Raw genomic sequence first — 24,737 nt, forward strand, 5'->3', positions numbered from 1 at the left:
CAAATCGACAGGTCAGAATCATACATTTAGGGGGCCATACTCCAGAGCTCTTTCATGTTACTGATATCTTAAAATTATAACTGTCCCATGGTGGTTACGTAGTAGTGGCGGATCTAAGGATTAAAGTGACGGAGAGTGTTTCAAATCAAGACTCTCCGCCGTAAATTTTGACCCCCTTTACCACTGCATAGGGTTGCATTCAATATGGTTCATTCATTGATCAAAGTATACCGCATTCTTTACAGCACTGCACTATTCATAGCATATAATATACACTTATTATTGGTTTGGTGCATTTCCCTAACATACATTCAATTCACCTCAATTCGAACCTCTATAATTCGAACGAAAAGTTTGGTCGCTTTCGATTTGAAGGTCGTAAAATACTCAAAAATTCAAATCTTTCTACGAAACGTCCTAATCTTTGAAGAAGAGACTCTAGTAACCCAGTAAGTACATCAAGTCTCTAGTAAGTACATTAACGACCTATCTTACCTTTTCATAGCGTACACCTATTATAATTATCATATATTACATTTTCATACTATTCATTTGACACTATTACTCATATATTACATTTTCATACTATTCATTTGACACTATTACTCATATATTACATTTTCAGATGAGACAGACAAAGACATATTAGGTTCAATGTATTCCACTGCGCTTGATACAGATGACCTCATAAATATTGTCATTCGTAACTTAACACATCAAGTCCGCCCCACTGCATCCGCCAAACGCCATAAAAGCCACCCTCATTCACAATCATCCGTAACATCAAATTCCATACAACATAATACCATAACATCAAATTCCATACAGCATGATATTATATCTTCTGAACAACAAGTTGACGATGATATTATAACTGAAGGTTACTGGGATGCTGGTAAGCATAGTTTATGAGGCTTTCGAATTCCCCAAATTTTTCCTTACAAACAAATCTGTGTCACAGACACAGTTCCAACAGATAAATCAACTAGAAACTTCTTTGTGAGAAAGTACTCTAAAATTCCTTTCCATTAAAGAAGTACACTTAGCTCTCAATTTTACTGGGCAGGCACCATAGCTTTGAAGGTCCCCTATGGGAATTTTGAACCGAGAAGGATAGAGTTTGAAACATCTACCCTCCCTTAACCCCTCTTGACATTATCTTAGGAATTTCTAGACGGTTATTTATTAATACTGGGGTGTTTACAAAATTAATATATGTAATCTACAGGGTGCAATTAACGATTAATTGCTCTCTTTGAAGGGGCGCCAAAAAAGAAAAAATAACTCATCGTGCGATTAATACATTTAATCTCGATTTCTTTCTTTGATTATTTTGGACTTTCTCTCCTTTCCACACGTCTTTTAAAGAACAATTTCATAAGAATATGAGGCTCGATATCAGTGAAAACCTTAGAACAACTTAAGAACAATCTCAGCCTCAGTTTTCAGGAATGGCTAAGGAAAGCTGATTTTGAGCCACTTTTAAGTTTATAAGTGAATAAAAAAACATATTGAGAACATCTTAAGAACATTCAAGCCTGGAAATCATGAAAAAAATAGAGCAGCTAAGCCTCGGCCAAAATGTACTGGTTTTATAAGAAGAAAAAACGTGCAACGTGCAAGGGTTTTACGCCGTTTGGTGAAAGTCATATTCTGGTATGTACTGTGTGTGCTGTTACTTTCTGGTCTTTTCTGTCCATCGCATCGTGATCTTTATAAATTGCAAAGGCTTTTCGATAAGCTGGTAATAGAAAAACTGTTTTAAAGGGCGTTTTTTTCTTCACACCTTACACAAAGCGTCAAAGCAAAGTCCATAATGCATTCATAACACGTTAGATGAAGATTGTTGGGTGCTTGCTGGATCCTTTCTCCTTACTGATGCTGAAAATCCCTTCGGGGCTCGAAGAGGTCATTCAAAGGCTCCTTGCCCATGCAAATTTGTCTGCCGAGAAAAATTATAACTAGTTTTTTAGATGTTTTTGTGTAAGATGCCCTTTATCAGAATCAAAATAAACTTGATTCCAACCAATTATACGATATTGAATATTTTTTTAGGTTCAAATGAAGGAACATGTTCTGACAGTCCAATCACTTATAATGTGACTCTTAGAGGTGGAATACACGCAGGTAAAGTCAAAGTTTGACATCTCTACACGATTTTTTAATGTTGTAGCCTATCCTGTATCTTAATAATGTTTTTATCCTAAAAATGGTTCTTAAAGTTCTTTTTTCAGCATTTTGTGGATTATTTTGTCATTATTCTCTTTTGTTATTAGATTAGAAACTACCGAACTGAAATCAGCTTGTACGTTCTCGAACAGCTCACAATTTCTATGCGAGACCAATTAGGTTAGCTGGTCTCCTGGCCCGACCCTAAAATCTAAGAAAGCCAAATAAAAATGTCTACATCAAAAATTTGAAACTTTTCAGGTAAATTTACTCAACTTGGACGTGGTATTGACATGAGAAGTTGTGTAGGGCGTTGCTGTAATACGCCCTTATGTGATGTGGCGTTTATGTTCTCTGATAAATGTTATGCGGTTGGATGTTTCAATGAGGCAGATTGTCAAGCCGTTGTCGCGAAGCCGTCTGCATTGAGCCCTAAATTGGCGTACATTTCGAAAAACCGTGGATCATCACAGCCGGCTATCACGGACGGTTCGTTCAGTTTTTATTCTTAATTTACGAAATTTTTCATTGTTCTATTAAAATGACTTTAAGCTAGGCAAGAAATTCCCGTAATTTGACCGTTAAAGAGACCTGTGGAAACTTTCTCGAGTTATTCCATTTGACAAATGGCAGAAGGTTTGTGGCAGACTTTGTATTTAGGCTTTCATGGTTAGGTTTTCGTGTTGGTTGGACTCATTACAGGCCATTGACAGAAGAATGAATTTTCTATTTTCATCTGTCTTTGTAGGCATCGAGTTTAAAGTACAATCAGAGGGAGTATGCAGTATCAATAAAGTGAAACATGGTCCAGTCTACAAAAACAAAACGCTTATTGGTGGTATGAAAGCTGGCAATTTCTCTTATCTCGGCAAAGCAAAGTAAGTACATCTTGTTTCGTTGCAAATTAGAGGGGGTTAAGATTTGTAACTGAGCGTTTCTTTTGTAAACTTTTTCCTCGCCACGATGTCATGTTGAAAAAACTTCAGCACAAATCGTGATAACTCCACGTTTCAACGGATGATTGGAAAAAGCAACAAAAATAGCAAAGTTAAAACTTGTTGGGCGGGAGTTTTTGATTATTCCAAATGACATCGTGATTATTAGGAAAAGGTCTATTCGTATTACTTGTGAAGAATTTTTCTCCATGCTCAGAACTAAAGTCTGTTCACGATAAGTGTGCACTCTTTTTTCTTTTAGCTATAACTTTTGAAAGAATTCTTCAATCTTTATAAATTTGGTATCGTTGGAGAGATATTTGCGAGTGGAACAATTTCAAATAAAAAAATCTTCAAAAGAATTCTAAAAATGAAGATGAAAATGAAGAAGAAAAAAATGAAGATCTTGTAGAAAAGTGCTATAACTATCATTTTCACTGAAGTGAAACTTTGATTATCGAACGTCATCACTGTGAAAAAACTTCTCAAAAATAATCATTCAGTCAAAAGATATCAAACAAAGTTATAAGCTAATTGACGTTCAAAAACGCTGTTTTCTGCTGTTTTCTGCTGTTTTTTGGGGTCAATCACTTATTAACTTTGTATCATAACTTTGTATTGAATAAATATTGTAGTGAAATTTTTTTACAGTGATGACCTCCAAAGATCAAAGAATCTCTCCAGTAAAAATGAAAGTTGTAGCACTTTTCTACAAGATCTTCATTTTTTTCTTCTTCATTTTCATCTTCATTTTTAGAATTATTCTAAAGATTTTTTTATTTCAAATTGTTCCACTAACTAATATCTTTCCAATGATACCAAATTTATAAAGATTGAAGAATTCCTTCAAAAGTTATAAGTAAATGAAAAAAGAGTGCACACTTATCGTGAGCTAGTCTGTTAATCCCCTGTTGATAATCATGTCAGAGGTGGAAAACACGGCGAGCGTTTGTTAAAAATGTAGCTGCGTAGGAGAACAAGCAAAAGTTGGTAAGAGGCTGTCGATTAACTTTCAGCCCTTACCGCTGACAAATTTTCTTCCTACGATACCGTAGGAAGTTGTCCCTTAAACACTCCTGTATGAGTACCTAATATTGAAGCCCTATCATGGGTAAACAATGCATTAGTTCCTCTCACCAATTTTGATATCCGTTTTCTAATCTTTCTCCCCGGGGTAGACAAAGGGAACATATTCAGGGGTGGTTATAGAATGGTTTGTGTAACTTGGCTTGATTTTAACCTTCCCTTCTCTTTGAATTTACCGGGATTAGAGTTTAATCATATTGTTAACGGTTTTCTTTCGGTCTTATAGCTTATAGTTAACCGTTAAAAAACCGTTTCCGTGATATTTTTTTTCAGTGACATCACACAATGTCTCAGTAAATGTTGTTCGTCTGGTGGATGCGATTTAGCGTATTTGGTGAATCGTGATCAATGTTTTTCAGTCAACTGTTTCACACCAGAGCTGTGTCAAGTCACTGATAAACTATTTCATAACCGTGATATCGAGATTGCGAAATTAATCAAACCCAAACACAGACATCAAATCAGTAGAGGTAAGAAAACGTCAAAACAACGTCCATCTAACGTCTGGAACATCCATAAAACGTCAGATGGACGTTGGAAATCGTGGTATTCAGTTAGGAGTTTAACTACTCTCGGGTACCTAATAGCCGGGGAGTTTGGATAAGCGGGGGGGTTGGAAAAAATCTCAAATAATAAGCAGGGGGAGTTGGAATAAAAATGTCCTGGGTGGAAAATTTTTGAAAAGGAGGCTAATACAGCAGAATTAGGACAAAAGAGGGAACTTTCAAAAACATTTTCCCAAAAATTAATAAGCGGGGGGGGGGGGTTTGGGGTTGGAATAAGAATGCCCTGGGTGGAAAATTTTCGAAAAATTAATTAGCGGGGGGGGACGGCTATTAGGTACCCAAGAGTATTGTCCGTTAGTTTGGATGTTTCATAGCCGCCGCCTAGACAATTAAATAACCATCTGTATGAACGATGCTTAAGACTAGTCTTCCCTGAAGAAAATTGAGTTTTGAAGAACTTTTCGAGAAAGGTAAGTCAGTAAGTTTCCATCATCGCAATATTCAGCTTCTGGTAACAGAACTATTAAGATGCAAATCAAACATTTCAAAGCTAAACGATGGAATATTTGTTCATAATGAAAAGTCTACGAACACACGACATCAAATGTTTTTCAAACCTAGAAACATTAGAACAGTGTTCCATGGTGAGGAATCTCTATCTTATCAAGGCCCAAAAATATGGAAATTATTTCCCCAAGAACTTCGACATCTTAATGACCCTAAAGAATTTAAAGACAAAATTAAGCATTGGAAACCAACGCTATGTCCCTGTAGAATATTCATTTAAGAACATAAAAAAGTAGCTATTTGTTTTTTTTATGTCAACAATAATTAACAATTACCAGCAAACAAACAAACGAACAATGTATTTAATTTTAGGTCTTTTAGCAGCTTATTTCGCCATTGGATTGCTGGGTGCTGTGGTTGGAGTGGCTGGATTTCTTTGGGCTGCTCTTATCTTCGTCAAAAGGTTTGCATCCAGTGAAATAGCTATTTTTTAACCTTTTAAAAATCAAACTCTTCTGTTGCTTTAATAGGGATAGTGATTACAAATTACGGAAATCTCATAAATAATAAAGGTCTTCTTCTTGGGGATGCATTCACTGACCAAATAATCTCTTTATAAAGCTCAGTGATGCAGAAAAGGGGTTAATCACTCCCCAAAAAGGACAAGTTTTTTTTCGTGATTTAGGGAATTTTGGGGATTTTTGCGGTTTTTTATATTTAGGATTTTTTGGGGATTTTTGGAAGGTGTAGAGCTTTTTTAGCATGTCGAAATATTACAAATTTGGTTAAAGCCTTTCCTACTTTTTTTCAATAATAATACTTTTTCATTTTCAGGAATGAAGTGAAAAAGAAGAACATAGCGGCACGAACGAGAAAAGAAGATGACGAACAGAAACCCGAAAGATGAACGGAAACATTTTGACAAAAAATCTCTTTTGGTGGTGCTGTATGGTTTGTTTGTTTACAAATTAACCCCAATCTGACCTCACTGCCAATGTTTTTCCAGTACTTATTTGATGTATTTGAAAATATACTTGGGCCTCGATTGTGTTAACAGTCAAGAACTATTGCAAACTAGGATAAATGCGAGTATTTAGCCTAAAAAGGATAAATTATCCTAACTAGGATAAAACCTATATCCTAATTAGGATAAAAGGAAGAAAAACTTGATTTATTGAATAAACTTTGAGATCCGCATCGAGATTTGCATGAATTTGAGTAATTTCGAACCAGCAAAGTATGCTTGTGAAGTCTCATCTCCCAGTCAGCGTGCGTTCAGAAGTTATTCAATTTTCAAGAAGTACTTTACAAACTCCAAATGTTAAGCATCAAACTTTCTTGGTGATAAATTTGCTTATGATGATTGTTTTTTTAAAGAAAATCTTCAAATAGATACTATTAAGATATAACACCAGCGTTATTTACAATTTTATTTATTATTTTATGACGGGAAAAGCGCGTAACACATAAAAATATCATGTACTATTCGTCCTAATTAAGCTATTTTATCTTAGTTAGGATAAGTGTTTTATATTTTCTTACTCCGCACTAATAGGAAGTTCATATTTGGTTAAAGTTAATGTTCTTTATCTGCATAATTGATTAAAAGAGTAAAGAAGACGATAAATTATCTTATCTAGGATAAATATTCTAGCCTATTTAGGATAAAAGCCTAACTAGGATAATTTATCCTAGTTTGCAATAGTACTTGACTGGTTAAGGGTGTTCAATCTTAAGTAGAGACAAAATGCGCACAAAATGGTGAAAGGAACACGAGGAACATGTTAAAAATATTTCTAGGCTTGAAACTAAAAAAAATTAAGAACACCTGAAAGCTTATAAAAAACGTGTATTCATGATATGCACCATTGCAATGTCTTCCATTCCACCCAATAGCTGATTGGTTGTAAGTGATGTATTGACTGATTTTACGTCACTTACAACCAATGAGCGATTGGTTCCGTGATGTAATATCATGAATGACGATTAGTCATGTTTTTTCATTACGTAATCAGGGTTGGTTGACGTATAAAGATGGCTAACGTTGACCTTCGAATGACGTAAGCATATTAGATAACGGACGAAATGAACTTTTGAGAATTCCTGAAACAGTAACGAAATACGCCTCCAATGAAGATTTTCAAATAACGTTGACGAAAACTGTGGAAAAAGACCATGTTGGATAAAAACGCTGTATAATATAAATGACTTGACTTTCGGTGCCGTAGAGTTTGAGCGTTTTAACGTAATTAGATGGTCATAAAATGACGAAGGGACAGATCGATTATTAGATACAGCCCTGAATAAGTCATTATGATTATTGACAATGTAGATAGAAATGACAATGTAAAAAGAATATTACACAGACCCGAATTGATGTATAATTGACATGGATAGCGATTCGTTTGAACTTGGACTTGCTGTCTTTATAATGATATTTTTTTTGTTTTTTGACGAAGATTTTATTTTCTGATAGCTAATTATTTTTGTTTAGATTATTATATTACTTGTTTAGTCCTCTTTTCACTGAAATTTATTCTTCGCATGTTTGGATCTCCTGAAAATTGGGTGCCCGGTATGTGTGAGCCGTCCTTCAAAAGGGTACAAAAACCATTAAAAAGCAAATTGTCTGTAGGGGTTAGAAAATTATGAAAATAAAAAATCGACCCCCTCAAAGGGTCATAAATTCGTGAAATTTTGACTATAATTTGAAGATGTTGGCTGAAATTTGGGGAAATGTCTCTCTAAGGGTGGCTAAAACGTTTAAAAAAGGACAAAATTTTCGAAATTCAGTCTCTCTAAGGGTTGATGTTCAATTTTTTTTTGGCGCGGACATACCCCCGGATAATTAGGCATTTTTAGGTCAATTTTATTAATTTTCTCATTATCTTGAAGTCTCTTGAGATCTCTTGAAAGTCTCTTGAGATCTCTTGAAAGTCTCTTGAAAAATGTTTTTTTTTGTTCTTCGAAGTAATTACTGAAGCAATTTTATTTTGATACAGTTCTTCATTGTATGTTCTATTTGGCTTTATTTTTTTTCAAAGTGTCGTTTGTATCGTTTATAATATTTTCTCATTTTTTGTTAGATTATTTTATTAGCTGTATGTTCAATATTTTCTGCAATAAAAACTTAACCGATGAAATATTTCCATAATAAAACGACCCCAGATATCCAGATATGGTGGTTGTTTGAAAAGGTTTTTGCTTAAAAATCATCAACGATTATCGAGATTAAAGTTGATGAGCTAAACACTGAAACCGAGTGTGGTTACCATCAATTTCCCATTGTCATTTTCTCCTTGCCATTTACATAATATTCTGTTAGACCATAGTCATTATAAAAACACTGATCTTTTATTGTTAAAAGATAGAGCTTACATATCAAAATCGATTAATTTTGCAAATTTGATAATGTGATTAGAAAATAGACCAATCCCAAGAGGAGATTTTGGTAACGTGATCAAAAAGTATGCAAATCGCAACGTGTCTTTTGTTTGTAACAAAAGAAGATTAAACAATCAACATGAAAGGGGTTGCGGAACGAGCGTTCCGTTTTCGCAAAGCGAAGTTTTGTGACTCAGGAAATTCAACGCTCGCTGCGCTCGCTGCTAAAAGCGATAAAAAAACATACTTTTGATTGCCTGGCTAAGGTTATTGACAAATCTTCCAAAAATGTAAAAATACTTTCGATTTACATAAGAAAAGGAATGAGAAAATTGCCAAAGATTACCTAACGGATTCGATCCACACCAAAAACGTGTAGTTTGTAAAACGCAAGAATTCCTTCACAACTCGAAGACGCAGAAAGTAAAAATTATTCTAATACACTAATTTTTTTTATAAGCATACGATAAATTTCGGCTGAAGCTTACTATGCCTAAAGCTCAATTTTGAGCCTCGAGTTATGCTTAACGCTATGCTAGGTAAGAAATTTATGAAAATTATGGTTCTAAAAATTTCTTTGGCTCAGCCTCAATGTATGCTTAGTATATGCTTAATTTTTCTGGAAATTTGAGCTTCAGTATGCTTATAAACGTTATGCTTATAAAAAAATGAGTGTACTAAGGTATCGAGCACTTCACTAAAAAGCGGGATTTTTATCTCGTACCGTGGGTGATGATTAGTATAGGTTAATAGAAATAGGGTAGCTTTTCTTCAAATCAATTTTGCAAAAAGAAGTCCTCAAATTCGACAACGTAACAAATTGGACCATTTAAAAATACGTTATACCCAATGAAGTATAAGCCTAATTCTATCCCTCCGGGCTTATACTTCATTAGTTATACCCCTTATGTTAAGCTTGACAGAGTTTTAAACGGCTAGCTCTTAGCAATGGGCATGAGATGTATTGAATTATTCTTGATATCAAAATTTTCTGTTATGATATTGTTTACATTTTTTAATAGAATTATTATCTAGTATAATAATTTAAAAAACTACAAATTTCTTTTTTTACTGTGCATAACAAATATAATAAAAATATATAATAAATAATATATATATAAATAATAAAAATCAACAATCTACCTTTACTCTCGGAATTTTTCACTCGAGAGTAGTTGTATAAAACACAACTCATTTTACTAAATATCGATATCATAGATATCACACAAAATAGGTCCCTCACAATTCCTGTTGAAAAGTTGAAAGTTTGTAGATGAATCTAATTCAGGACACAAGAGATTTAGGTTGCTGGGCTTAAGTCTGACCCCTGAAAGAATTTGCAATGTTTAAACTATTTATCAATCCAGAACCAATTAAGACAATCATGGATTGTGAGGAAAGAACTTGACCAACTTTAAAATCTAGTATCAAACAAACGAATTAGTTGTGTTCGAACGTTTGCCCACAAAACTACTAATCAGAACAGATCAGAAAGCAAAGCAATAAATCTATTGCAGAGCGAGTATGAGAAATAATCTTAACGAATGAATAAACCAGCTGGAAGTTTAGCTCTTCTAAGTGATTACACATGCACTTTCTTGCTTAAACAACCAAGCCCATCCCCCGCCCACTCATCCTCAACTAAAAAGTTCAAAATTGGAGCTAAAGGAGATAAACATTTAGAAGTCAATATTTCCAAGTTCTTATAAATTTATTTATTTCTAAAACTTGCCAATAGCGAAGCAATGATGCGCCGTTGATTTGATTGTCCGGATAAAATTTCGTTAATGGGATAAACTTTCGCGAGGATTTAATTTCACGATTGGGCCTACCCGCGAAATTTAAAAATTTTGCAGGGACTTACTTTCGCGGGTGGCAATATTTTCACGATTTTGTGACTTAGCTGTCAAATCGTGCATTTTTGTTGTTGAAATACACATTATTAGCACTTCTTTGATGCCAGTAAACATTCAAAAAGTATTTGTTTGACAAATTTTGAGTTTTGTTTAGAAATATTTCGCGGATGAGGCCTTTCCAAATTTCCATTGAGACTTAATTTCGCGGATGACACCCAAATCCACGAAATCAGCAAAATTTAATCCCCGCAAAAGTTTATTCCATTAGGCCACGGGTTTTTAGCTAAGCATTATTTTTTCTGCTGGGATAATACTTGGAGAAGAGTAGGATAAACCAAATAAAATGGTTCAATAGTGTGTATGTAATAGACCTTTTTTCAAAGAGGATGTCCTGTTGAATAATTATGTAGTCCAGCCATAAAAACAATGATAGAGCCATGCATAATTACTGTATCATGCATATTGTAATAATTATGCATGGTTTTATCATTGTTTTTCTGCTGGACTACATAATTATTCAACAGGGTGGCCTCTTTGAAAAAAGGTCTATAAATATTGTTATATTTGGAAAAAACCTGTTTCGCGTTTGAAAAATGTTCAAAAGGAACGGTCGCCCCAGCCAATGAAATTACGACAAAGTCCAAAAACGATCATTTTCAGCCATAATTACTGTGAAAATTTCTCCAATCTTGTTTAAATTTACACAGGAATTGTGTTTTAGTATCCTTTACTGAATTCTCATAGTGATATGTTTGTAAAAAATCTGTGTCGGGTTTGAAAAATCAAAAGGAATGGTCGCCAGCCGCGACGAAATTACGACAACGTCCAAAACGATCATTTTCAGCCATAATACTGTGAAAATTTCTCCGATCTTGTTCAAATTTACACAGGAATTGTGTTTTAGTATCCTTTACTGAATTCTCATAGTGATATGTTTGTAAAAAATCTGTGTCGGGTTTGAAAAATCAAAGGGAATGGTCGCCAAAAATGATTATTTTCAGCCATAACACTGTTCTGACTGTGAAAATTTCTCCAATCTTGTTAAAATTTACACAGGAACTGTGTTTCAGTATCCTATATTGAATTCTCATAGTGATATGTTTGTAAAAAATCTGTGTCGGGTTTGAAAAGTGAAAAGGAACGGTCGCCAGCCGATGATGAATACGACAATAACAAAGTCCAAAACAGGATCAATTTCAGCCATGCATAACACCACAAAAAATACTGTGTATCAATGGCTGTGTGTTTGAAAGTTTCATTGTCAAGTTTGAAAATCCAAAAGGGACAACCACCAATTATATCATCATGAAAAATGACCAAAAGTCCAAAATAGATCATTTTTACAGCATAAAATCATGTGATCATGAGTCGATAAGAAAATAACTACTACTACTACTACGATTGGAAGAGGATAATTACAAGGTCTCAAAAGAAGGTTGTCTATTGCTCATTCCGACATCGACTTATAACCTGACTGAAATTCGAGCCGTTACTAGCAACCCTGCGGGGCCCAAGGCGCCGAGTATGCACCCGGCACAGTGACAAGCCGTTACTAGCAACCCTGACCCTACCTAACTGTTAGTTAATCAATTCCAAACAACAAAACCCCCGGAAAAATTAAAATGTCGGAATGAGCAATAGACAACCTTCTTTTGAGACCTTGTAATTATCCTTTTCCACTACGATTTGGTTGATACTTTCAGCTTATGGCTATCGTTTAGTAGCAAAAGAGATCTTTTTGGCTTTCGTTTAGCAAAGGAGATATTTCACGTGGTAACCTGATTGACTTTTTGATTTTTCAAGCATATACAACAAAATTCCCACATCTCGCATGCGCAGATCTAGAGAAAGGATGCTCCACTCGCTTCGCGCGCTCAACGCTCGTTCCGCAAAAAGCTAAAACAATACATTGCCAGACCGGGGTTTTTTATGATGACTATGGTTAGACCTGGCTAACAACATTTTAACATTCGGAGAAGAAATTCGGTCAGAATTCGGCTAAATGTGTTTGGCTAAAACTATTTCAATTTGATTTCAATTATACAACCCCTTCTCACAGACTCGGTAAGATTTTTTGAGCCAGAGGGTATAGAAATCACGGACTGATATTTCTGTGTTTTTTCTGGCCAGGGATTTGAATTCTAATTCAGTGGAAATGGAAAAAAATATTTTTCAGTAAGGAATTATTTATTTGATCATTTTCAGACTTTCAGTGGGGACAAAAATTAGAGTACAATTTTCCACTGGGGAGATTATCTTGGCCAATTTTATAGTCCCACTGGGTTTGTGAGAAAGGGTGTAATTATCAACTTATCACATTCCACAACTCGCTCTAGAATTAGGATTATAACATAGCTCCGGTATCTCAATAAATAAATAAAGGTGAAAATTTCGTATGAGGACTTGCAGAGGATATAATGAGCCCATGAAGTGATAATATATTGATCACGAAATTTAACTTGATGATTTGTGGGAATCAAATGTAAATGTAATGTTTAAATGTAATGTTCTTTTTTTCTTTCTAAATATCCAAATTTCAAATAAATAAACTATACATTTTGACGCTTTTTTACAAAGAAAATTCTTAAAACTAAAAATTGGAAAAAAACTATTCAAGGAAAATCCTAGACTTGACATTGAGGAAATCTTCAATCTGTAGAGAAATAATACTTAATGTTGGGACCAAAAGACATGGTCAGCCAACTGTTTAGAGAAAAAGATTTTGGCGCAAAAATCACAAAACTAACTTCACTTTTTAGCTACGGAAAGCTTAGACCCAGACTAAGCTCTTTGGGCACTTTGCCATTAGCTCAGGCTCTATATAATCTTTTTTTTAAATTTAGACTAATGATAATGTAGGATTTTCTTTTTTAACATAGCCATTCAATCCATCCTGTTCATATTCATCTAAATCGTCCGGATCTGATTCTTCATCTGAATCAGTCAGCCGGACGGGTAACGGAATCTTGACTGCAATATCATTCGAACTTCTCGGTTGTTCAGAGAAATTAGTTAAAGCCATTAAATCCAATAATTTCTCATGTTCAGCAAAATCAAATTCTTCATTGGTTTCATCCAGAGTTAAATCATCCATTGATTCTTGTAAGTAGTTGGGAATCTCACCATAATTCTGTAAACCGTATTTCTTACCGAATTCAAACGCACGCCGTAACTCACCTACAGAGCTACTACACGTTGACGAAACTGAATCAAATGAACGCGTAGCTTTCTGTAACGCGTCTCGTACTATCGCTACGTGTCTCTCAAGGGCCGGCGTATTGCTCACATTTGCATGATTCGTCAAAATTTGTTGCTCCTCGATATCTTCTAACGTTTTTAATAACAAACTATCTAAACTTTTACGATTCCGTTTTCCACGTCTCGGTGGTTCCCCGTCTTTCTTGAACAGCGCACGTGGTGCATCCGAGTAATCCGATAAACTACTTATAATATCCCGATAATTAGGCGGTGACGGTTTACTTGGATCACCCGTTTCGGGTTCATCGGAATAAAGTTCGTTATACTCTGGTGGGCTGACTGGTAATTGTTCTATTTGTTGGATATTGTCTTTAGGAGCTGTTATTTGTGAATTGACTCCACCTCCATCAAGCTCTGTAAAGTCTATTGAATCTTCCGTAAGAATACTATTCCGTACGTTATCATCTCCGGTTGCGAATCGATTACCGTATCCATTTTGTTTGAGAGCCGTGTTTCCACACTGTTCTTGCGATTGAAAATATTTCTCTATAATAGACGGAGTTGATGCGTATCTACTTGATATGGGTCTCTCTGCCGTGTTATTAATAGCCTGTGTTCTCGGAGGAGCTACCCTCACTCCGACATCGCTCCCCGCACCTCTCTTGTTACCGTTTGAAAGTTTCGGTTGCGGATTACCGGCAGCAAAGGAATGATTATCCGGTGTTTTACTTGGTGTAAAGAGTACTACCGGCTCAAAATCATTAAATTTGTTAGTGTTTTGCATTTTTGGTCGTCCCAGGCTCCCGCCGGACGCATTCCCGTTTTGTTGTAAAGCGTTATAATTGAACGCAGTTCCATTGCAATATTTCATCTCTATAGTATCGTTTGGTAGTAACTCATCTTTCATATCAAAGGCTCCACTGTGTCGGTTTTGTTTGATATTCCACGGCCACAAAAGGCCAGGCTCGCCGTATGGAGCTGGGTTATATTCTTTATGTTGCTTACAAGAGCATCGGCAGATTAGACGGCTACAACGCGGCTCTGAAACATAAAATTGTAAAAAGATAACAATAACTGTCAATCAAACATCTAAGATTAAACAGCTCAAACATCCAAAAAGATAAATCTACTGAAAAGTGCTAGGGAATAAGAGAAAATGATCTTCAAAGGAAAAGAGAAATAATGCTAGAATGTCTGCGTTTTGAGGGCTTTGGAACTTAATTAAGTTTGTTTAGCTAAATACGATCTGCACGTAAGAACGATAGAAAAGAAACTTTTTAACAGAATTGAATGAAAGCCTGAATACATACCTCTCATTCTGTGCTCCTCGCGATCATACGAAGCGACCAATAGTAACACCATTAATAGCGTGACAAAGGCGACAGCTGAGATTAAGATTGGTTTTAAGAACCGTTGTAAACTGCTCGGCTTTTTGTTTTGTTTTTGAGCAACCAACGGTGCAGCGTACATCTGAATGACAGCTAAAATGAGAAAAGAATGCTTTGAGAAATTTTAATTTTCCAAAAAAAAAGTGACCAAGAAGCTTCTTCTTTTCGTAAATTTCATACGACTTTTACTAAAAAATACAGATGCAAATTGGTATATATCATAGATTTTTATCGAGTGATTTACCCTCTGGTCGTTACGTCTCTAGAAGCTCATAATATAAGTATAAGGGATTTATTCAGCACCATACAAGAAAAGCATGAAGAAAATTTTTATAATAATCTTGTTCATAGAATTTACTTACATCCTGATTCAAACGCATTATTCGAATGCGCGATGATAAATTTCATTGATGACGTCATCGACCCTATACCAATCGCATTCTCAGATGAAACTTTGAAATAGATGACGTCATCATATGTCACATTGCTGATACCAAACCAGCCTTGGTGGCCTTGAACCGAGTCTTCAATCCAATCAGAATGTTGATTTTCAATGATGTAAAACACGTGATTCTTTATTGTTGTAGAACCACCGTTAGGACCCAGGACCCATGTAATGTTAAGTGTATAAAAATCATCCGTTTTGTGTACAAGGCTTGATGAAATTTCTTCAGGAGGAAATGGTGGAACTGGAAAGAAAATGGAAAAGAATTCAGATCAATATTTTTAGATAGGGAAATGTTTTACAGGTGAGTTAACCAATCAATCATGGCCGTTTCTGTAACTGAAATGCTACATCAGCTAATTCTTTGACACGATTGTAGGATTCTTAGAGCAAGTCTTACTTCACTTGTGGTGAAGCCAACACAGACCAACCTGGTTTCCGACGACCACCAGGAGAGTTGGCAAAGGCCGATGAGAGCCTCCTAGATCTTAAGAAGTCTTTCAATCCAGAAAGTATTAAGCATTTGATAAACAATTTATTACAAACCTTGAACTTTCAGTTTGACAACATTCCAATCGGAGCCGTATGAATTCATTGCCGTACAATTATACTCCCCTTCCGCATCTTTGGTTATCCGGTACAAAAGCATGGGTTTGTCTTCTGCCATCCAACGTCGTGTGTTGACCGGATTGTTTCCGGAGGGGTGGCGGTTTGACCACGTGATCATGGGTTTGGGGTAACCAACGGCTGTGCATGGAAGACTGACGTCACTACCGATGGGTTTATGAATGATGAAGTTTTGAGGGGTAATGATGCGCGCAGGTACTGATTTGAAAGAATGATTAAAAATGATTTTAATATTATTAGTTCAATAATTCAGCTTAATCTTGTAAATGTACGTGAACTATAGTGTATTAGCGTAAAATACAGTGTTAATCAACAGTGTTAACAGAAGCCTGGTTGCAAACAATAAAAACCTGTTAATTGTGTCATTCTTTTCCAAAAACCTGACAAATATAATACACCTTTTTATAAAAATGTAAATTTTAAAAACATATTTAGCCTTAAAACTCAAAAATTAAAAAACATCCAAAGACTTCAGAAATTTTGGATGTTCTTATTAAAAAACTGTGTACAGCCATCTTCATTCGAAAATCTTACCATGGGTAGTGGTGCGGGCGATACGTTGTTCCGTAAAGTTGCCTTCCCCTTTACTCGTGACAGCACTCATCCAAAAAGTGTATTTCCGCATCACAACCAAATCTTGTATACGGTACTTGACCAAATGAGGCTGAACGACGGATTTCCGTTCATATTCGTCGTGTTCCGACTTGAAATAGATGTTGTAGTTGAGGAGGATTCCGTTCTTTTCAAGAGGAGGGCGCCATGTGAGCACGATTTCTTTTGGATTCGCTGGAATGGCTTTAAAATCAGCTGGCTTTCCTGGACCTAGATATTGAATAAGACGAAAAGACGTTCTGTTTTTTTATTCACAAATTAGACTTTTCCCGAGAATTAATAACGATAAAAAGGGCTACCTCAAACCATGAATCAAAAAAATATCACGCAATCAAGAAACTACGAGGGGACAATTATCTTTTGAAAGTACTCCATAAGTATATAGACTTATCTCATATCAGGCGATATGATGTTATATCTCCAGAAAAAAAATTAAGACTTTTTTAAAACTTTTTACTCACGGTCTTCATAAGTTACTATATGTTGCTCGGTACTTGCCACGCCCAAACCAATCTTCGTGTAAGCAGATACACGAATCTGATATCTCGTGAACGCTTTCAAATTCGTCAGAGATGCTTGCAATCTTTTGACACTTGTCTGATAATGTTTTGATCGCTCAATATCTGTGTATTGCACAGTGTAGCCTGGTGAAAAAGTGGATACAAAGTTTTGAGTTATTTTAGGTGTATTTAAGAGTGAAAAGTTATTTATTACTGTGCGTCAATTGCAGCCTGTATCCGATAAGTTGTATGTTAAGGTAATTTATTTGTACAATGTCAGGGAAACCGAGACTTTTGAACATTAATGTACATTTAATATACATAAAACCACTCATCAATCAATGATCTTCTTCCAAATTTTGGAGTAAATTATCTTATTTTCAAACTCGCAAGAAACTGAAAGGTTGTTCCAGATGAGGAGATATTGAAGCCCGCACAGTACCTTGATATCATCATTCAAGTGCATGGCAACCGTCTACTGTAAGTTGGTAAAATGATACAACAAAATTGTGAAAATAGGCCTTGAATCAACCAATTACCTTTTAACACACCATTGACAGCATTTTGAGGGATAGCTTTCCACGTGATGACAATTTGGTGTGCAGAAAGCGCATGCGCCTCCACCGATGTCGGTGCTTGTGAAGGAACTGAAAGGGACCGATATTGAGTAAGAGATGAGGAATGAAAGTAGAAGTAGTCAAAATTCAAAATTTAAACTTGTGAACTTCGCTTAACGTAGACTATGTTATAGTCTAAGACGAATCACTATCTAAGAAAAAAGCCCAAAGCCGAAGAAAATTCACAAACGGCTTTTTTTTGCCGAGAAGAGTTTACAGTCGGTAGAGTTGCCAGTCTTCAAAACTCTCCCGCCGATTATTTCCCGTATACCGCCATATTTTCCCGCCTTTACTATCACTGTAACGGATGATAACATCGTCTACGCTTAACGGCGAATTCTGACCTACGGAATTATAATATACAATCCGAGCCTGACTTTGTCTGACCGTACCTCCCGTTTGATTAATCTTTCAGTAGAGTAAAGCTAAAATTGTTAAAAATCTCCTTAGTAAAGCATTAAACCCATATTCACAGAAAAATGAATATTGTATTCTTGAAATTAATGCAATGGTGATTCTTCTCACCTCCTTCTAAAGTCGTTGCATAAACGGGCGTTGAGGGTGGTCCAAGGCCCGCCTTAGTGGCGGCTTGTAATTGAACTTTGTATGCAGTGTATTGATAAAGGTTGGTAAGCGTGTATTCGGTCACAGAGGGGATGTTGACAATTTTGGTTTCCACGACAACAAGAGAAGAGGTTGGAGTGAAAGAGATCTGGTAACGAGTCAGGATTCCGTTTCGCGAAGTTTTTGATGGATGCTAAGAAAAAAGAGAGAATGGTGTCGAGTATATTGCATACAGTGGAGTAGCTCAGATACTTATTAAACACCAAATTCATCCTTTATCAAACTTTATCAAAGCACAAAAACTAAAATTGTTGAACTGTTCAATCCTGACAACTTGATTATTTTTTAAGACCGATAATGGATCTAAAGTGTTTTTTAGAGTAGTCGAATCAACCTTAAACGCGCGGACTATCTTTGAAAAGAATGATAGTGAATTAACAAGGAAATGAAGTCGAGATTCTTTGTCTTTGAGAATATGAATATATCGACTTCTAGGATTTTACTCCATTTCTTCCTGATAAACTTAAACCCTGTCTTCTTATCTCTTTAAAGGTTGAAAAGTTGAGTAAAAAATTTCGAACCTTCCATTGGAGTAAGAATTTGTCTTTGGCGATTGCAACGATAGTGACATTCTGTGGTGGTGATGATGGTGCTAAAATGTGTGAAAAAATTGAGTCATTTGATACGAAAATTTCTGAGCCCGTTCTGACTCCTCGTCAAGTCTTCTTGATACTATGGGTATTGCTTAGCTGATTTAAGTTAAAATTTATTTACGAGTTTGAGAAGAAGACAGTGGGTATTCGAATTCTATTGCTTTCAAGTCAGAAAATTCAGTGGTGATGGAAAAGTAACACAATATTTTGCAGTGACGGTTTTTTTATTTGATTATCTTCAGTGGGGACAAAATTTGAAGTATAATTCTTCATTGGGGATGGTATCTTGGCCAATTTTTCCAATGGGAGGGGGTCCCACCGGATCTGTGAGAAGGGGATGTCCTTATGTTTGCGCCATCCTCATGTTAGCTAACATAAAAAAGACCAACTTGATATCCAATCTTAAGGACGTAAAAATATCAAAGGTCTCACAACATTTCAATATTTTGATTTAATACCTTTCTCTTTGGTACTGAACAAAAACACGTGACTGTAATCGCTGAACCCAATCCGATTTTTCGCTTTCACTCTGACCATATACTGTGTACCGGGGTGTAAATTCACAACACGGTACGGAACACTAGAAACTGCGACGGAGTACGTCTGAGCATCTGTCCATAGGATGAGATCTGATTCATCGTTTTGACGTTTGATTTGAATAATGTATTCAGAGATGTCTAAGTTTCCATTGTAGCCTGCTGTCCAGGATAATAGCATTGAATCTGGAGTGGAGTCTAGTTGGCGAATGATGATTGGTTTGGAAGGCTTTTCTAGAATTATAAAAAAGTGTTACAGGTTTTTGAGAAATGTCACTCATAATAAACCTGAGGTTACAAAAATGAAAGAATATTTACGAGGGGAACCGTCATTTCAATGTTGGTTAAACTTTTAGAATATCAACTACATATCATTCAATAACTTTCACCCTCGTTTGCACTGACTTAACAAAAAAATCAGCTTAAAAATATACATTATTTTCTTCGATTTTTGAAAACATGACACCAGTTAGTTATTGGATCACTTACCTTCAACCATGATGTGAAAAAACTTTTTATTTGATCCATACAAATTTCGTCCCATGCATTCATACGTTGCATTATCACGTGTCAAAACATTCTTGATAACCAACGTGCTATTCAACATTGATGTTTGATGTAAAGCACCGATATTTTCGTTAGTTTCAATCTGGTATTTGGAGTTTCGGTTATCAATTATTGCCCCATTCATGAACCATTTCACAGAGAGTTGTGTCGTACCAACTATTGAACATATCAGATGGACATCACCCCCTTTTTCCATACGGGCGATGGTCGGTGAGGAATGAACCACTCTCGCTGGCACTGCGGAAGAGAGAAAAGTCATTTAACCCATTAAAGAAGCTTAAAATTAATCATTATAGCAGAAAGCTGATAAACCCAAATCAGCTCAATGTCCCTCTATCCGGAGCATTCATGTTGATAAGCTGGACAAGTTTGTGTTATTACAAATGTGCGGCAAAATTAGCGTTTATCGGGCATACCTCAAGGTTTGAGTGGTTCAGTTTCAAGGTCACATAGAGGCCTTGGTATTGACCAAAATGGAAACACTTCTGTCAACACGGCTAGCATAGATTTAAAGAAAAGAGAATGATAGAAAATTTTGATTTAGTAATAAACGTAAAGAAATGTTTAACAAAAGCTACAGTTGACGCCCTCTGATTCATAGATTTCAAGGGAATTGAACTTTCATCGAATAAGGGAGCGTCGTTTAGGAGAGTTTTGCTGACGGTGGCTTTGAATTCCATCGAATAATGGAGCGTATAGGATAGTAGAACGTCGAATTAGAGAGCACCAACTGTAATGGTATCGAAATGAGCGTGTACATCGGAAAAGTGAATGACCTTTAACTTTAACATGCGCAGTTCTTGACATCTTGGGTGGAATGAATACCGGTTGTTTGGTATCAAAGAAAGCTTTACATGCATATTCCCCATCATCCAGCCCTGTTGTCATGGTAATATGAAGTGTACCATTATTGAGTTGTTGTACTCGATTAGTCAGTTGGATGGGTTCAAAGAAATCATCAGGAGATTTTTTCATCCAAATGATTTGCGGTGCTGGAAATCCCGTTGCCAGGCAGGCCAAAGATGTGGCATGTTTATACAACACTGAAGTATCTTTCGGTTCATCTTTAAACAGGACTTTTTCTGAAAAAGCAAAAGCAAAGATTAGACAAGAAAGTTATGGTTTCATTGGATTAGATCATCCCATAGCCTTTTTCATACAAAACAAGAAATATTTCTGGCTAGTACGTCATTTCCAATCAATCAGCTAAGGTAACGGGAGATGAGAATCCAATCGCTCCTTCTCCAAACATTTAGATCACCATTCAAGTTAAATAATATCGAACAAATTTCAAAGACGTCAACTTACCATAAACGACAAAGTCTTGGTAGCGTGACATTTCTCCAGCACGATTACGCGCAATGCATGTATATCGACCATGATGCTTTGCGTTCACTTTCTCAATGAAAATATTCGACGTATATCGATTTCCAATTTGTTTTTCAATTCCATCAATCTGATTGGCTAATATTCCATCTTTGTACCACGTGATTGTGAGGTCATCTGAACTTCCGCGATTACAGGTGCAAGTGAACAGGACACGGGATCCCGCAATCGCAGGATCCACTTTGACGGGACTGATAACTGGTGGTTCTATTGGCAGAAGGTAAAAAACAAAAAATTTCAACTAGAACAAGTCATTTAGTCAGGAAGAAGTTATTCGCCATGGAAAATCATTCAATGTACTATTTAACCGAGAAAAAAAATCACCAATTCTAGGAGCAAACAATCACTACAGTTTACTAAGAGGTTTTGTGCACTAAATTTCAATATCATTTTGTAGAGGTCAATAGACCTGTGAAATAAAATTCTATGAATAAAACACACAATTAATCTTTTAAGAGTGCTCTGTTTTATCCCACTTCCACCGATCTTATGTCATGATAAAGAAATCCAAAGCTATAGTGCAGTGCAGGGAATACAGGGTGCAGAGAGAAAGAGCACCTGGGGTTTAGCCTGCATCGCATTCTTCTCCTTATAAAAAAATTGCAAAGTACAACACGGCAAAATCTTTGAGAAAAAATTGCTCGTGGTAGGGGGGGTAGGGTGGTACTGGCTTCCTGGAAAGAACATATAGAGTTGACTCTAGAATGAAATCGAACGGGGAATCTTATTTGTTCGAATTACAGAAAGATTCGAAATATAGAAATCATTTTGAGAAGGTTTCTCCTTGACGGGGACTAAAAAGCTAGAATTATAGAAAGATTCGAATAATGGGAGTTTGAATAACGGAGGGGGGTGTGGTATAACTTACCAATTGACTTGACGTAAACTTTTTTCGAAGTTCTTCCAAAATTATTCTGCGCATGACATTCAAATTCTCCCTCCTCATTGGCCGAAAATGAGCCAATCAGCAGTGTCCCATTTGACAATACTTTCATGGACTGGGAACTAGTCACTCGGCTTCCCCATCGCATCCAACGCACGAGAGGTTTTGGTGAACCTTTGACGTTACAATGAAGTGAAAGTGGTTTTCCAACTAAACCTTCTTTCATCGATTCGAAATCAGTGATTAACGGTTTCCCTAGAAGAAAAGAAATGAAAATGATGGCAAACAGCTGGTTATAATTAGACTGTACCCACTCTGAGAACGTTGTCAATACGAATCGTACTGAACAGCTTTTTTACGAAATTTCTATATTTATAAGAATCGTAAGGCTCAAATGGCAAATTCAAGAATTAATTAAAAATATCCTAAAGCTCAAAAATTGAAAAAGTTCTTAAGTATCACAAGGCTCATTTCGACATATGTAATTCTTATAGAAAGCTGTGTAGTCTCATACTCACTTATTCTTTCAGTACGTGAACTGTATTGGAAACCATTAGATAGCAAAATTGACCAAGAAGTAAATGACCTTGCTAGTTATATAGTTTTCTTCTTATGACGATGTTAAAGATGATAAAAATTTTGATTTGTTGGTCATTAGTTAGGACAAGCAAAGCAATACGTGAATAAAATTCAAGCTTGAAGGAAGAAGAAAAATTAACTCACCCTCTATCTTAATATTGACATATTTGGAATCTAAGCCAACTCGATTTTCAACAAGACATTGATACCGGCCGGACATGGCCATCGTAAATTTCGGAACGCGAAGCTCAGAAAAAGTTCCGTTAGAATTTATCACTATATTTGACGATTCCTCTACAGGTCGATTTTCATACATCCATGTTTGTTTTGGGCGTGGAAGGGCGGTATATTGGCACACGATTGAAAGAGCATCTCCTTCGTTGATTGATCGACCGGGTGAAATAGATGTTATATTTGGCAAAACGGCTAAAAGAAAGGAAAAATTATTGAAGATTGAAGGCACTCAAGACTAAAAGATTTAAGGCTCATCGCTACCTTGAATAAAGAACCTTTAGTATATCTAAGTTTTGAATTGATTTTTCATCTCATTTGCCGATCTCCTATAATAATAGGATAATAGGATAAAATGTCGCGGGAAATAAAGTTCACAGACTTACTTTAATGTCATCTGCAAAAAGACTTTTGAGCAAATAAAAACGTTTAAAAGTAAATTAAAGGATTGAATTTTTTTCTCGCTTAAAGTTAAGAAATCTATTTCGGAAGAGGTTAGACTTTCCAAGAATTCTAGCTTCATTTTACTATATACTTACAATCTACAACGAGTTGTACTGAATATTGTACACTTTCAAAATGGTTGAAAGCAAAGCATTGGTAAGATCCTTCATCCTTTATATCAATATCTTGAATCTCCAAGACACTACCAACACCTTTCTCACCACTCGTTATGGTGACATCAGTTTCTGACGAAAGCTTTTGACCGTTTTTGAACCAATGGTAAATGATGGGCATTGAACCGATAGCTTTACATTTGAATCGTGCAGATGTTTGATCGTCCTTGACGTGGATGGTTTCCGGTTTTTCGATGAAAACTAGAGGTACTGGAAGCAAAGAAAAAAGAGAGTATAAGACTAGCAAACAGCGTTGTTTCAACATTCATCTAACGTTTTGTAGATGTTATAAGCGCTTATTCGACGTTGCTTAGGCTTTCTATAATCTGTTTGACACTGCTTCAAAACAGTTGGTGATTAGCTTGTCATGAAAGTTCTTATGTTTTAAGTAGGTATAAAGTGAGAGTTTAAACACAATGGGTATTGTTTAACATGAATAGTAAAAATGAATAGGCATTGTGATGGAATAGAAAATGAATGGGTATTGTTAACATGAATAGGAGAGTTTGAACACAATGGGTATTGTTAACATGAGCAGAATTGAATAGGCATTGTGTTAGAGCAGAAATGAATAGGCATTGTGTTAGAGCAGAAATGAATAGGCATTGTGTTTACTTTATCTCAATAATATTAAAACAAAAGGGGTATGCATCGAACTAAAAATGAATGGCTATTGTGCTCAAGATGTCTATAAGCAGAAATGGATAAGCATTGTGTTAGCCCAAAAATGAATAGGCATTGTTTTATATTGCGCTTTGATTAAAACACTAAACATGAGCAGAAATGGATAGGCATTGTGTTAGAATAGAAATGGATAGGTATTGTGTTTACTTTAAGTCGTTAAATTTAAAACGACGAGGTATGAGTAGAGCTGAAAATGATTAAGCATTG

General features: G+C 35.8%; 2 protein-coding genes across 4 annotated transcripts in view; one reads left to right on the forward strand and one right to left on the reverse strand.

The window, feature by feature from the left end:
- Positions 1 to 7,969, forward strand: part of LOC136820482 (uncharacterized) — a 34,727-nt gene extending 26,758 nt beyond the window's left edge. Inside the window, exons 28-35 of one of the 3 annotated variants that reach the window (XM_067076664.1) lie at positions 626 to 895; positions 2,056 to 2,127; positions 2,431 to 2,658; positions 2,918 to 3,047; positions 4,464 to 4,660; positions 5,576 to 5,666; positions 6,038 to 6,154; positions 7,219 to 7,969. In XM_067076664.1, the coding sequence (XP_066932765.1) occupies positions 626 to 895; positions 2,056 to 2,127; positions 2,431 to 2,658; positions 2,918 to 3,047; positions 4,464 to 4,660; positions 5,576 to 5,666; positions 6,038 to 6,110 (1,061 nt within the window). In that variant the 3' untranslated portion in view covers positions 6,111 to 6,154; positions 7,219 to 7,969. The remainder of the gene's footprint in view (positions 1 to 625; positions 896 to 2,055; positions 2,128 to 2,430; positions 2,659 to 2,917; positions 3,048 to 4,463; positions 4,661 to 5,575; positions 5,667 to 6,037; positions 6,155 to 7,218) is intronic. The other 2 variants (XM_067076665.1, XM_067076668.1) reach the window with 2 other exon arrangements.
- A 5,002-nt stretch (positions 7,970 to 12,971) lies between these two features.
- On the reverse strand, positions 12,972 to 24,046 carry LOC136820476 (cell adhesion molecule DSCAM-like; the record flags this gene model as incomplete). Its single annotated transcript, XM_067076661.1, is given in 16 exon segments — positions 12,972 to 14,682; positions 14,952 to 15,122; positions 15,392 to 15,718; positions 16,021 to 16,299; positions 16,636 to 16,923; positions 17,175 to 17,357; positions 17,753 to 17,860; positions 18,356 to 18,587; positions 18,976 to 19,046; positions 19,506 to 19,817; positions 20,073 to 20,387; positions 20,927 to 21,232; positions 21,459 to 21,743; positions 22,405 to 22,674; positions 23,143 to 23,424; positions 23,769 to 24,046. Coding segments are annotated over 16 exon segments (5,107 nt in total), but the record flags the coding sequence as incomplete, so codon positions are not given.
- Between the last annotated feature and the right edge of the window lie 691 nt (positions 24,047 to 24,737).

The sequence above is a fragment of the Clytia hemisphaerica genome, unplaced genomic scaffold (genome assembly GCF_902728285.1).
Source record: "Clytia hemisphaerica strain Z4C2 unplaced genomic scaffold, Clytia hemisphaerica genome assembly, whole genome shotgun sequence".
NCBI lineage: Eukaryota > Metazoa > Cnidaria > Hydrozoa > Leptothecata > Clytiidae > Clytia > Clytia hemisphaerica.